This window comes from Nelumbo lutea, chromosome 1 (genome assembly GCF_056320005.1).
Source record: "Nelumbo lutea isolate HS-2025 chromosome 1, American lotus-T2T, whole genome shotgun sequence".
Lineage (NCBI taxonomy): Eukaryota > Viridiplantae > Streptophyta > Magnoliopsida > Proteales > Nelumbonaceae > Nelumbo > Nelumbo lutea.
The window spans coordinates 66,753,395-66,767,015 of NC_142684.1; the positions used below are offsets into that span (position 1 = coordinate 66,753,395).

The 13,621-nt window shown below is 37.3% G+C and overlaps 1 protein-coding gene across 2 annotated transcripts in view; it reads right to left on the bottom strand.

Moving 5' to 3' along the window:
* Positions 1-642: 642 nt before the first annotated feature.
* LOC148875042 (sister chromatid cohesion protein PDS5 homolog A-like) overlaps positions 643-13,621 on the bottom strand; it is a 186,999-nt gene continuing 174,020 nt past the window's right edge. Inside the window, exons 27-34 of one of the 2 annotated variants that reach the window (XM_088966386.1) lie at positions 13,368-13,433; positions 13,146-13,197; positions 12,947-13,033; positions 12,788-12,825; positions 12,504-12,569; positions 12,295-12,398; positions 1,226-1,650; positions 643-1,138 (exon numbers count right to left, since the gene is read on the bottom strand). In XM_088966386.1, coding sequence (XP_088822512.1) covers positions 1,103-1,138; positions 1,226-1,650; positions 12,295-12,398; positions 12,504-12,569; positions 12,788-12,825; positions 12,947-13,033; positions 13,146-13,197; positions 13,368-13,433 — 874 coding nt within the window. In that variant the 3' untranslated portion in view covers positions 643-1,102. The remainder of the gene's footprint in view (positions 1,139-1,225; positions 1,651-12,294; positions 12,399-12,503; positions 12,570-12,787; positions 12,826-12,946; positions 13,034-13,145; positions 13,198-13,367; positions 13,434-13,621) is intronic. The other variant, XM_088966387.1, reaches the window with a different exon arrangement.

Consider the following 13,621-nt stretch of genomic DNA (forward strand, 5'->3'; position numbering starts at 1 on the left):
TCTAACAAGGGAGCATCTACTAAATGGAAAATGTCTACCACGGGGGCCTCGTGAGGTTTTGAAAAGTTAGTATATGCTTATGAAGGTAGCCCAGTGTATGAGACTCCCACTCCACCAATGTGATGTTTGGGGTGGGATAGATGTATGCAGTCTTACCCCTCTGCAGTTACGTATAGAGAAGCTGTTTCCAATAATAGGGTATGCTCAAAAAGATTGGGAAAAAACGGAGAGGAGTAATAGATAATAACCCTAAAACAAAATCGTTGAAAACATACTCTTGATTATGTGTTTTTTATTTCCAAATCTGAAAAAAAAGTGTTCTAGAATGTGTAGTGTAAAAATGTTTTCATCTGATTATTTAATATACCATAAAATTTATTTATTATGTAAAAACCATTACTTCGATGTTTTCAAGAATGTATTTTTCATTTTTTTTGCTGATGTAACAATTTCAAAACAATTAACATTTTATCTTACTTTTTGCTGATAAGGTAAATTCAAAAACAAATGAAAACAAAAATGTTCATGTTGTAGAACACCCCCTTAGTCTATCAACGCCATGTTTACAAAAGAGATGTGAGGGGAAGCACAGTTCAGCTGATTTTAACATAGAAAATGAGAAAAGTAGATCAGACATGAACATGTTCGAGAAAAAACAAGGATAAATTTGTATAAATTAACAACAAAAGGTTTATTAATGTTCTGAATTTTAACTATTAGAGATCAAATGCCGTATGTGCATGTACTCAAATGCGCAAGATAATACAGATTACAGAATACAAGTCCCACCAATATTATATATAGTCCACCTATTATAACTGTACATTAGTCCGTAGTGGACTGGTTCTTTGATGTGCCTCCATAACTAGTTCGTACAAATCACATAATCCCAACACGGAGAACACAATAATGTTACAAAAAAGTGGGACATTAACAACTATGATACATGATACACAGGCCTAAAATGTGGGAGAATTTAAGTGGTGTTTATCAGTTAGATAGTATTCATCCCTCAGATCCAGCAACAATTGTCTTGACGCTAATCATAAGAGTGCTGCCATGGCGTCATGTCTATCTTGAAATGGAACGTCTGTTCACTGCTTTAGGTTGCTTTCCTTGCCCGATGCTTCCACATGCTCTGTACATGATTAATGTTAAATAAGAATTCAGATTAAAGAAGTATCTTCTAAAACATAAACACATGGTAAAGACTGAAGATATGTACGAGAGGCTCATTATCAGAATCTTCAATGTTCTCAGAACTGGATGCATCTGATTTCTCCTCATCGTTAGATTCATTTCGGTTTGTTGAGTTCACTCTCTCTTCTTCCTGTTTCCCTTCAGAATCTGATTGCACTTCTTTGCTAGATTCCTCTGCATCAGTTTGGCTCCTCTCTGTTTCTTCTATCTGTTTCCTTTCAGAATCTAACGTTTCTTCTTTGTTGGATTCCTCTGCATCCATTCGACTCTTCTCTGTGGTACCTTCAGAATTTGACTCTTCTTCCTTGGCAGATTCTTCTGTATCCATTCCACATTTCTCTGCATCTTCTACCAGTTTTCCTTCAGAAACTGACTTATCTTCTTTGTCAGATTCCTCTGTGTCTGTCTGGCTGTTCTCTAATCTTTTCATTTTTTTGTCCTTAGAATCACCTTAGAATAGCAAAGAAAAAAAATCAAGTCAATAAAATCTCTATATCATGACTTACACATACTAGAACGAGTTCAAGTGCTCAAAAAATGCAATTAGATGGTGACAAGCAACACCTATGTGGTGAGATAGACAACAAAATTCAATTGAATGCTCGAGTGGTCGGTGCTTGTGTCACACTATCTCCTCAATCTGATAACTAAATCCATCAGTCCTTCAATATGATATCTTCACTTTGGGGATAGTGATTGTTATTAGAAAATATTGACATTTACAAATAAGAGAGAAAGATGGAGCAGAAGTAAAGAGAGATAACCCTGCTATAAGATACCTAAATAAGTCATCTTCACTTTGATACTTAGTATTAGGGATCAACTGGAGACTCTAATGGTTTTGCCCACCCCCAAAAGACCCATTTCTTCTTCTTTTTTTTTTTTTGGTAATAAGACCCATTTCTTCAAGCATATCAATAATGTACTTCCTTTCAAACAAATTGATGACACTTCTTGACCTAGCCACTTCAATACCCAAGAAGCACCTTAGCTTGACCAAGATTTTTAATCTATAAATATTGCTGGAGAAATTGCTTCAGTTCCTCCATGCATTGAATGTTATTCTCTATTGACAATATCATTAACATAAACTACTAGTACAATCTTCTCCGAGACAATATTACAAGTCCAAACTAAAAATACAATGGTCAACAAATTCAAAATTAGGTAGAACACGCAAACATTTCCACAACTCAGGGCTACAACACTTATAACCCCTTTGAGTATTAGAGTACTTGAGAAAAATACATTTAATAACTTGAGCACCGAATTTATTAAACCTAGGACCTAGGTGTTCAATGAAATGAAGACATCCAAAAGCATATGGAGGTAGGAAAAAAGGCATTAAGTAGGAACTTGTATAAAGAATCAAGATTTACCATTTAAGGCATGAAAAGTATAAGATAAATCTCTAAGTATCGCATCAATACAAAACCTTTTTGGAACTGCCAATTTTTTGCTTAGCTACCCCGTCTTTTTTATGGAGTATATGAATGAGCAAGAAATTTGGTGATTCACCTTTGGCTAACATAACTTTGAAATAGGGCAAAAAAAAAAATTTCTTGGCCTTGTCAAATAACAAAATTTTTATATAAAAAAATTCAAACTGATTTTTTACTTAAGCATGAAATGATTAGAAGACAATTTAGAGCTTTCATTTATTAAATAAAGACATACCATTCTTGAATAGTCATCAACAAAAAATACAGAATATCCAAAACCATTATAAGTTTCAATTAAATGGGACCCTAGACTGCCAATTTTCAACCCTAGGACTAAAGAAAACTTTGTGATGCTTACTTAACTGACATGACTTACAATCTAGAACAACAAATCACCCAAATAAAGAGCTAACAACTTTAACATCTAAAGAGGCGGATGACTAAGTCTGCAATGTCATTGATGATGCATAAGAGAAAACTAAAGTGTTGCTTGTGCTCCATTACTACTGAGGTAGCATAATCTTCCAGCTTCATTCTCACCACCAATCTTTTTTTTTTTTTTAATACCAAAACACACAACGTTATGGAGAAAGGTGATGGAACAGTTAAAGGATTTAGATATTTTGCTAACAAACATCAAATTAAATAGAAACTTAAAGATATATATGGTACAAAGGACAAAGACGAAGAAGAATCAACAGTATCATTGCTTAGAATAGATACTATTTATGTAGTGCTATCAGCTAAAGTAATAAATTGAGAAAAAGGAGACTGTAAAGGATAAGTAGATAGACTTTAAGACCTAGCCATATGATTTGAAACATTGGAGCCAATAATCCAAGTGAGTGATTAAGGTGGCCTAGATGCAAGATGAGAAATACCTGATTTAGCAAGGATAACTATGTTGTTAATTAAGCTAGAAGACAAAATAAGGAAGTGCTCATACTTCATACGTGGGTATACACTATCTTCCTTCTTGTAAAATGTTGAAACTGAAGAGAGGAGAGGAGACTTGCGTGTTTCGGCAATGAGGGTTCTGAGAAGAGTTTTCGAACAGTCTCTATCTCAGCCCTCTAACACTGTTTTATTAGATATATTTGAGTAATTACAAGGAGACCCTTAGTTGGGCAAGAATTTACAAAGAACTTAAAAAATAACTTAATAATATTGATAGGATGGGCTCAAAATAACAAGAAGAATAAACAACCTATGGGCCATTCGGCCCATCTTCTCTACACTCCCCCTCAAGTTGAGCATAGATGTCAATCATGCCAAGCTTGTTGGTATCATGCTGAAGTTTTTGCCTTGGGAATGCCTTTGGTAAGAAAATCTGCCAACTGTCCTTCAAATGTGATGAAAGGAAGACACACTTCACCCGAAGAGACCCTTTCCCTAATGAAGTGTCGATCAACTTCAATATGCTTGGTTCTATCATGTTGCACTGGGTTGTGAGCAATGTTGATGGCAGCCTGATTATCACAGTACAACATCATTGGCTTGTCATATTCAACTCCAAGTTCTTCCATCAAAGATTTTAGCCATAATAATTTAGAAACCCCATGTGCCATGGCCCTGTATTCTGCTTAAGCAGAAGACCGAGCAACAACCGATTGTTTCTTGCTTCTCCAAGAAACAACATTACCAGCTACCAAGCTGCAATACCCAGAGGTAGATCTTCTGTCATCAATGTTCCCGGCCCAGTCAGCATTGGTGTAAGCTTCAAGTTTCATATGACTATGCTTGGCAAACAGAATACCCTTTCCTGGGGAGCCCTTCAAATAACTTAGGATTCTCTCTGCAGCTGCCAAATGAGTGTCTCGAGGAGCATGCATGAATTGGCTAATGCAACTGACTGCATATGCAATATCTGGCCGAGTCATGCATAGATACAAAAGTTTCCCAAGAAGTCTTTGAAAGATTCCTTTGTCTTCTAACAATGTCCCTTCTGAGGCTGAGAGTTTATGACTCATATCAATAGGAGTAGCAGCTGGTCTAGCACCCATCTTTCCAGTTTCAGAGAGCAAGTCAAGAACATACTTTCTTTGGGAGATAAGAATCCCATCCTTGGATCGAGCCACTTCTATGCCAAGAAAGTATCTCAATTCCCCCAAATCTTTAATCTCAAACTCTGTATGGAGAAAAGATTTTAGATCTTGAATTCCTGAGGCATCATTACCCGTCACTACAATATCATCTACATACACAATGAGGTATACTGCCAGAGGTCCACTCCTCTTCACAAAAAGAGTATGATCGGACTGTGTCTGCACATAACCAAAGTTAACAAGTGTTGTTCTAAATCTCTCAAACCATGCTCTAGGGGACTGTTTTAGTCCATAAAGAGATTTCTTCAGCTTGCATACCTTCCCTTTTATATCAGTTCCATACATCCCTGGAGGAAGAGACATGTAAACCTCCTCATGTAATTCACCATTCAGAAATGCATTCTTCACATCCAATTGATAAAGGGGCCAGTCAAAGTGAGCAGCTAAAGATAGAAGAACCCTCACAGATGTCATCTTGGCAACAGGTGCAAACGTCTCTAAATAATCAATCCCATATGTCTGTGTATAGCCTTTTGCAACCAGCCTAGCCTTGTACCTTTAAATGGTGCCATCAACTCTATATTTGATAGTAAAGACCCACTTGCAACCAACAGGATCCTTCCCTTTAGGCAAATCCACCACTTCCCATGTGTCATTCTTGTGTAGGGCATCTATTTCAGATTTCATAGCATCCCTCCATTCTGGAATCTTAAGAGCTTCTGACACAGACCTGGGAATAGGATGAGAAGCAACAGAAGAGAGATAGACAAAATATGAAGGTGAAAGCAAACTGTAAGAAAGGTGCTTGAAAATGCAGTGTGCAGTGCACTTCCGTTTTCCTTTTCCAACAGCAATGGGAATATCAAGGTCAGGGAAGGATGAATCCAAAGGTGCTGAACCAGTACCTGTTGTCTCTTCTGTGACTGGAAGTGTAGGAGGCTCATGTGTTGTAGGAGAAACAACCTGCACATTTCTGGATCTTTGCCTTTGATACACCTTAGGATTGAGGACAGGACGAGGAGGTAGGGTACCGGGACAAGGAGAATGGAACGACTGATCCAACCTTGATTCATTTGAGGGAGAGACATACACATCAAGGGACTCAACAGGGATAGGAAGAGGAAGAGCAAACACCTGTGTCAAATTCTCCCCCTGTGGACAATGTCCTTCTGGAGAGGAACCATAAAAAGGGGAAGACTCATCAAAGGTGACATCCATTGAGACATACCGATTGCCAGACTTTGGATCAAAACAACAATAACCCTTCTGTTTGGGGGAATAACCAAGGAAGATACACTTTTGGGCTTTGGGTTCAAACTTATGCCTTTGAACACTTGGAACATGTACATAACAGGTGTAGCCAAAGACACGAATAGGAACAGGAAAAAGGTCTTTGTCCGGATGAAGAAGAGTGAAGGGAGATTTAAACCCCAAAACCCTGGATGGCATGCAGTTTATAAGATAGGTAGCAGTAAGTACAACACCACCCCAAAACCAGGTAGGAACATGTGAGGCAAATAAGATACTTCTTGCAACCTCAACAATATGCCTGTTTTTCCTCTCAGCAACCCCATTCTGTTCTGGGGTCCTAGCACATGAGCTTTGATGAATAACCCCCATGTCAGAAAGATAGCAAGATAGGTTTTTCTCAAGGTATTCTTTTGCATTGTCTGATCTGAAGATTTTAATCCTAGTATCAAATTGGGTTAGAACAAATTCATGGAATTGTTTTACAAGTCTTGGAAGTTCATCATGGGATTTCATCAAGAATATCCAAGTGAATCATGAAAAGCCATCAATAAACAGGATAAAATATTTATAGCCACCCATGGAGGGTAAGTGGTAAGGCCCCCCCCCATGTCAGAAAGATAGCAAGATAGGTTTTTCTCAAGGTATTCTTTTGCATTGTCTGATCTGAAGATTTTAATCCTAGTATCAAATTGGGTTAGAACAAATTCATGGAATTGTTTTACAAGTCTTGGAAGTTCATCATGGGATTTCATCAAGAATATCCAAGTGAATCATGAAAAGCCATCAATAAACAGGATAAAATATTTATAGCCACCCATGGAGGGTAAGTGGTAAGGCCCCCACACATCAGAATGCACAATATTAAAAGGAATAGAAGATCTTTTATTTCTCAAAGGATACTTGCTTCTACAATGCTTTGACAATTCACAGGACTCACAATGAAGACTGGACAAACTAATTCCCTTAAGCAGTTCAAGGAATAGATGACTCAAAGCCGAAAAAGACAAATGACCAAAACGACAATGACACAACATAATCCGACTAACAGACTCTGAAGAGACAGATCCAAGAGCAACATTCCCAAGATGATCAGTGCATTGTCCCGGAGTATCAAGCAGGTATATTCCGTTCGCCTCATGGCCACTCCTAATCACCTTCTGAGACTCCAGATCCTGAAAAACATAGTAGGAGGAAAAAAGGTTACACAACAGTTTAGTGACTTGGTTAAACTGCTCACAGACAACAAATTTGTATTTAGTTTAGGTACATGAAGGGCAGAAGGGAAGTACAAGGAATCCGTAGCCTTAATGGTTCCCTTACCAGAGATAGGGGCAAGTGAACCATCAGCTAAAGTGATTTTATCACGTCCAGGAAGTAAGTCATATGAAACAAACAAGGTAGACATATTGGTCATATGGTCAGAAGCACCTGAGTTAATAATCCAAGGGATCTTGAGATTACCTGAAGAGGTAGCATGATTAGTAGAAGCCCTTATGCCTGAATGAGCAAATGCGTAAGTAGTAGAATTTCCTGAAGGGTCGGTAGCAGAGGTCACATCACTCAGCTAATTGATCATCTTCCCAAACTTTTCATATTCCGCTCTCATGGCTGCCAACTGTGCAGAAGCAGACATCTTTTCACTATCTGGCCCGGCAGCTACATTTGCACTTCCTGATCTTTTACTATCATATTTTTTTTGAAACCTGATGGGAACAAGACTAGGTTGTAACTTCCAACACTTGTTTTTGGTGTGCTTCAGCCTCTTGCAGTACTCAAATACAACTTCTTTCTTTCCTGTGCCACTAGAAGTTCCAACATTCCCTTTAGGTTTAATCCCCATATTGGCAAAGTGATAATTAATATCAGCCCCTTGAACCTGAACAGCCCTTCTGCTCTCTTCACTACTCACCAATGCATAAGCTTGTGACAAAGATACACACTCCTTGGAAAGAATATTCTGTTTTGTGATATCATATTCCGGGTTTAGTCCAGTTAAGAACTCAAAAACCCTGTTCCTTTCAACCAAATTTCTGTAGGTCTCTGCATCATTAGTGGTGTCCCAAGTTACAGCTTCTATTAGGTTTGCCATAAGGATTTTAGGGTTGAGAAATATACAGCAATAGGTTTCTCTCCTTGCCTTAAATTCTTTACATCACTTCTCAATTTATATGCCCGGGCCACATTGAATTTTTGGGAATAGGTTTCTGCAACACTGTCCCAAATTTCTTTTGCTGAATTCATCCATAGGTAGTGTTGACTAATTTGTGGCTGCGTTGAGTTCACAAGCCACCCAATGGTAGTATAATTTTTTTGCATCCACTTCTCGTAGGATGGATCATCTTCTAGGGGAGCCTTCTTACTCCCGGAAATGAACCCCCACTTTCCTCTACTACAAACATGAATCTTTACTGATTGTGACCATGCCAGATAATTAGTTCCATCTAGTTTAACTGTGGTCACAGTCAATAAGGAATCACTTGGAGTCCCCTGACCCAGTCCATATTCAGCACCACTTTTGTTTTCAAACTCTGAGGAGTACATCATGTAAACACTCCAAATATGATTTCAGATGACTTCTACAAGTATGCTGGATAAGAACAAGCAATAACTGAGTTCAGCTGACCACAAGGAGACAACACACTGAGTTCAACCGACCACAAGGAGGCAACACACTGAGTTCAGGCTTCAAGAAGTAATCAGAAACTCCTAGGCACTGTGCAATCAGCCGAAGTACCTTTTCAAGGTTGTACACTCAGCCAAGAAGAGTAAATACCAATCGGTATTGCTGATACCAAATAGGCCTTTTCACAAACACAGTGTGGGCAATAGAGACAACCCCACTGTCAAGGAAGAGAAAAGACCCCAAAAACTGTTCGTACAACCCTCTAAAATAGCCGAACAAGAGTAACAATACACAACCTTGTTACAAGGATGTTTCGGCAGGTTTTAACAGTCCAAGAAGAAGAGAAAAAAACAACCCAGAAATTTCTGGGTTAAACCAGATTTAATGCAGTTGAAGGTAGTACAGAACAACTAGGATTTTCGGACACTTCAACAGTCCAAACACAGTCGAAGGTAATGCAAAACAGAACCAGAAAACTGAGCACAACTTACAGTTCGAGCTTCAACAGTCCAAACACAGTCTAGCTTGAAAAACAGAACTGAGCTGTTCCCCTTCCCCTGTTTTTCTTCTTCTCTGATTCTTCCTGGTCATCGAACCCCTTCTCCAAGAGATTCTAGTCTTGGGCTCGTCCAATGACCTCCAAGAATCAGGCAGTACGTGACTAAGCCTCCAACCCTAGGACGTTCAAGTTTAGATATGCTCTGATACCATGTTGAAACTGAAGAGAGGAGAGGAGACGTGTGTTTCGGCAATGAGGGTTCTGAGAAGAGTTTTCGAACAGTCTCTATCTCAGCCCTCTAACACTGTTTTATTAGATATATTTGAGTAATTACAAGGAGGCCCTTAGTTGGGCAAGAATTTACAAAGAACTTAAAAAATAACTTAATAATATTGACAGGATGGGCCCAAAATAACAAGAAGAATAAACAACCTATGGGCCATTCGTCCCATCTTCTCTACATAAAACCTATTTGTGTCGATGTTGACAAGCGAACTGGTTAATAGCTCTTTCCATTGTCTTTAGTAGTTACTGCATGCTTAACCTAGTTGGAATGTAGACCATGAAGATTGTAAAAAAATGTTACTTTTGTGCCAATCAAGTCCACAACTTGTCCTCTTCTATCACATTCTCCCCTAGCTCTTAACCATCACTATGACCTGTGGCTAATGCATGGACCCATCTCGTCACCCCTTTAATACCATGACCAACACCTCTATTGCTGTGTATTGCTCCTTTAGATACTACCAATTTTGATCTGTCAAATGTAGTAGTTGTCTCATTGGATACCTAGGAAACTCTTCAAAGATGACAAAACACCTCACCACTACCAATGATGAAAAGGCACTACTCACTAAAATTTGTGCATGAACTAGCTTGTAATTTGGACTTAAACAAGGAAGAAAGTGTGCAACATCAATATTCTCTCTTTGTTGTTGTATTGCCTTCAATCAGCATTGAGTCATTTCTATATGTTCAACTTATTATGAAGGCCCTTGAGAGTTGCATTCTTCAATGCTTTTATCACCTTGATGCAAATGGAAATAGTCTTGAAACAAATGGTATACTTTTCTAATATTATATTGACCTATGGACATTGAGTCATTTCTATATGTTCAACTTATTATGAAGGCCCTTGAGAGTTGCATTCTTCAATGCTTTTATCACCTTGATGCAAATGGAAATAGTCTTGAAACAAATGGTATACTTTTCTAATATTATATTGACCTATGGACATTGAACATGCTCCCATATTTCTTTCATAGTAACTAAAAACATGAGGTTAACACTAATTTCAGGATCCATGTCATTCCACAACTATGTCAATTTCTGAGCATTTTCTTGTGCACACTCCTTGTACCTACTAGTTCCAACATTGTGCCTAGCATTTGTTAAATGCAAGAATAAATCTTCTCTACACACTTGGCTGGTTGGCGGTTGGCTATTGGCCCAAGGTACACAATCCTCTCCATTTAATTTTATGGACATCATCTATCATAAAATAATCTATTGTAGTAACCAAACAAAGTTTTGACTCATCACCTCAATTCCCAAAAAAAACATCATTTTTATTCACACTCATCAATTATCAAACGCCTTAGAGTTATTCCAAACTACTAAACAGCACCCCAAACAAAACGTGAGTGGAGAGGCAACATACCAGAGATGAGGATATACCACATACTTCAATAGAAAACTACAAATTTAATCACCAACATATCTTCCATTACTTATTTCGACAACCCTTCACTGGCAAATGAAATCCCATCATACCTTTTTTACAAGTAACAACATACTTTTATTAATTTAATAAAAATAAGCTATATACAAGAGGCTACATACCAGAGATTGAGATGGCTTAAATATAAACACATCAAAGATTAATTCCACTTCCCCATAAAAGATTTTCTCTACCCACTTCCTATTTAGCCAAAGCATCTGCTAATTGCTATCCCATTAGCTGACCTGTGAACACATGTAATAAGAACATTTATTTTTCTTTATTTTTTGGGTTATTTTTTGAACGCTCCGACTTAGAAATATTTGTTTTTTGTTTTTTTTTTTCTGTTAATTCCTTTCTGTAATGTGGATTGTACAATTCCTCACTGTACAATCAGTATACCAGGGGGTACTTCATCCTCCTTTTAATTTAAAATTACACATCATTGTTTTCTTTTCAAAAAATAAAAATTAAAAAGAAATGGATAACGGGATATGCACCACCCACAAATTTCACACTCGATAATGAAATAGTATTATTCTAGACTAAATCTTAATAATGTAACAAGTGCCTTGGAATGAACTCAACCTTCCATTATACATCAACCTCCTAGGTTCCATGTCCTAACAAATAATACAAACTGATAACAACATAAAAATTTCATTCTCTTAACAACATATGTAGTGTAGGAGGATGGATCAGGCTTGGTCGGTTGAGTTTGAAAGGTTGGAGACAGAAACCGAGAAAACCACAAGCATTTCCTTCTGTACTTGGCTGTAATGGTGGAGATCCCGAGCTGAAATGGGTTCTACCTCCTAAAAGGAAGGTGTGATGTCCTTTCTCTTTCTGGAATATCTCTGTCTTTGTCTCTTTTCTGTTTGGCTATTTATAGTGATTCTTGAACTTTCTAGCCCTTCAGAAGGGCTTCATTTATTAATTTTATTCTTTTGTTTATTCTTTTTATTTTCTTTTCTATTGTTATCTTGGGCACACTTAGGATCACACGCCTGTTCAGGTTGTGCCACGTATCACTCTGAGGTTAATCAAATGGGGTTGCAAACCATGTGGACTGCTCAGTACAAAAGATATCTCATCTCTTTCTGAGGTTACACGTGTCCTCATTCTTTAGTTTATTCTCTTTCTTAGTTGTCTGATATAACTGCTATAGACACCCCCAAGGCAGTTAACACCCATACTAAAAGTATATATTTCACACCTCTTTCCTTAACTGTCGTACTGTTTTCACACAAGTCCCTTCACACTATGGAGTGATGCAAGTCTATGCCCTTACATATAAAAATATTCCTTTTGCAATATTATAAAATCATTGTCCCACAGACAACTGGTAACAACATGAAAATTATTAAATCAAGCCCTTGAACCTTCCAGAATTCATGCTATGATAACCTTCAGACAAAGCAAGCTCCTAGATTCATCCTATGTCAGAAAACACAAGCAACCACATGGAGAAGATGAGAAACAATGCTTGAGATTGGAGATCCCTTTAAACTCACCTTCACTAAAGTCAGCATCAAAGTTATTTTCTAGCATAGCATTCTTTTCTTGTTCCACATTTTTTCTGGCAGTTATTTTCCTTCTGTTTCTAGAAGATGAAGATCTGTGATACAAATTCAAGGTTCAAAAAGCAATTAGCCAGAAATTCTACACACAAACATACACAAAGTGAACAAGAGAGAAAGAGAGAGCAAACAAGACTGCTCACTTATTAGAGGATTTCTTATTCTGCATTGAATCACCCAAAGTCCTATTTCTTTTCTTCACAGATGAACTGAAAGACAAATAATAGAAGTAATGAAAATAATGCATTTCCGACAACTTAATTAAACCCAATGAATGAAAGAAACTTAATAATAAAGGATGAGTATGATTGAGATTGCAGCAAGCCCATAGGAAAAAAACCAATCCCCACTTTGTGAAATAAATTTTCAATAGTTACAGATAGAGAAATAAGCAACACAATTTAATCAAATAATCAGTAATACTTACATTTCATTAGAAGAAGAAACTTTGGGTGATTTTAGATGCTGTAAAAATTGTTACAGACAAATATACCTCAGAAACATTACAAATGCAAAAGCTTCAAAAAGAAAGTATGGGTAAAATAGTCCATAAGGTACAAATATCAATAATCAAAAGTTTTCATACCTTTCTAGGCTGATGGTCATTACCAATAAGCTCCCAGCGCTCCTTCTTTAACAGGAGAACTTCCACATCTCCATCATCATACAATATCTTAAAATGCATAAAATTCAATTAGAAAATTGCCAAAAATTGTAGTCAAGCAGGAGTCTTCTATCAGATATGTAAGAATTTTAATAAAGAAATTAAGAATGTTGCAATTTACCACATGCTTCCTCTTTCCTTGGTCATAAGATTGCACCACACCTTCATAACACCTGTGCACATTAGCAGTAGAGCTTATGATAAATATAAAATTGAAATAATTTCACTGAAGAATAGATAAGGTAGTAACTTCCATGAAAAAGACATGATTAAATCATCAAAGATCTGGTTACATGCATAGTGAGAATGGTATAATATGAGTAATTTTATCTGGGAAACTTGCATTGTTGGTGTAAGGGCACCATAGACATTGTAGAAGTAGTTGTTTTGATTGACACAGCCTGAGATCCTACATCATTGACAGATGTTAAGTTCTTGCCAAGTCCCATGAGAGAGAGAGAGAGAGAGAGAGAGAGAGGAGGGAGGAGAGATCCTGAGATTGTAGTAGTTGTTTTGATTGACACAGCCTGAGATCCTACATCATCGACATTGTAGAATGGTATAATATGAGTAATTTTGCAAATCCAACTCAAATTA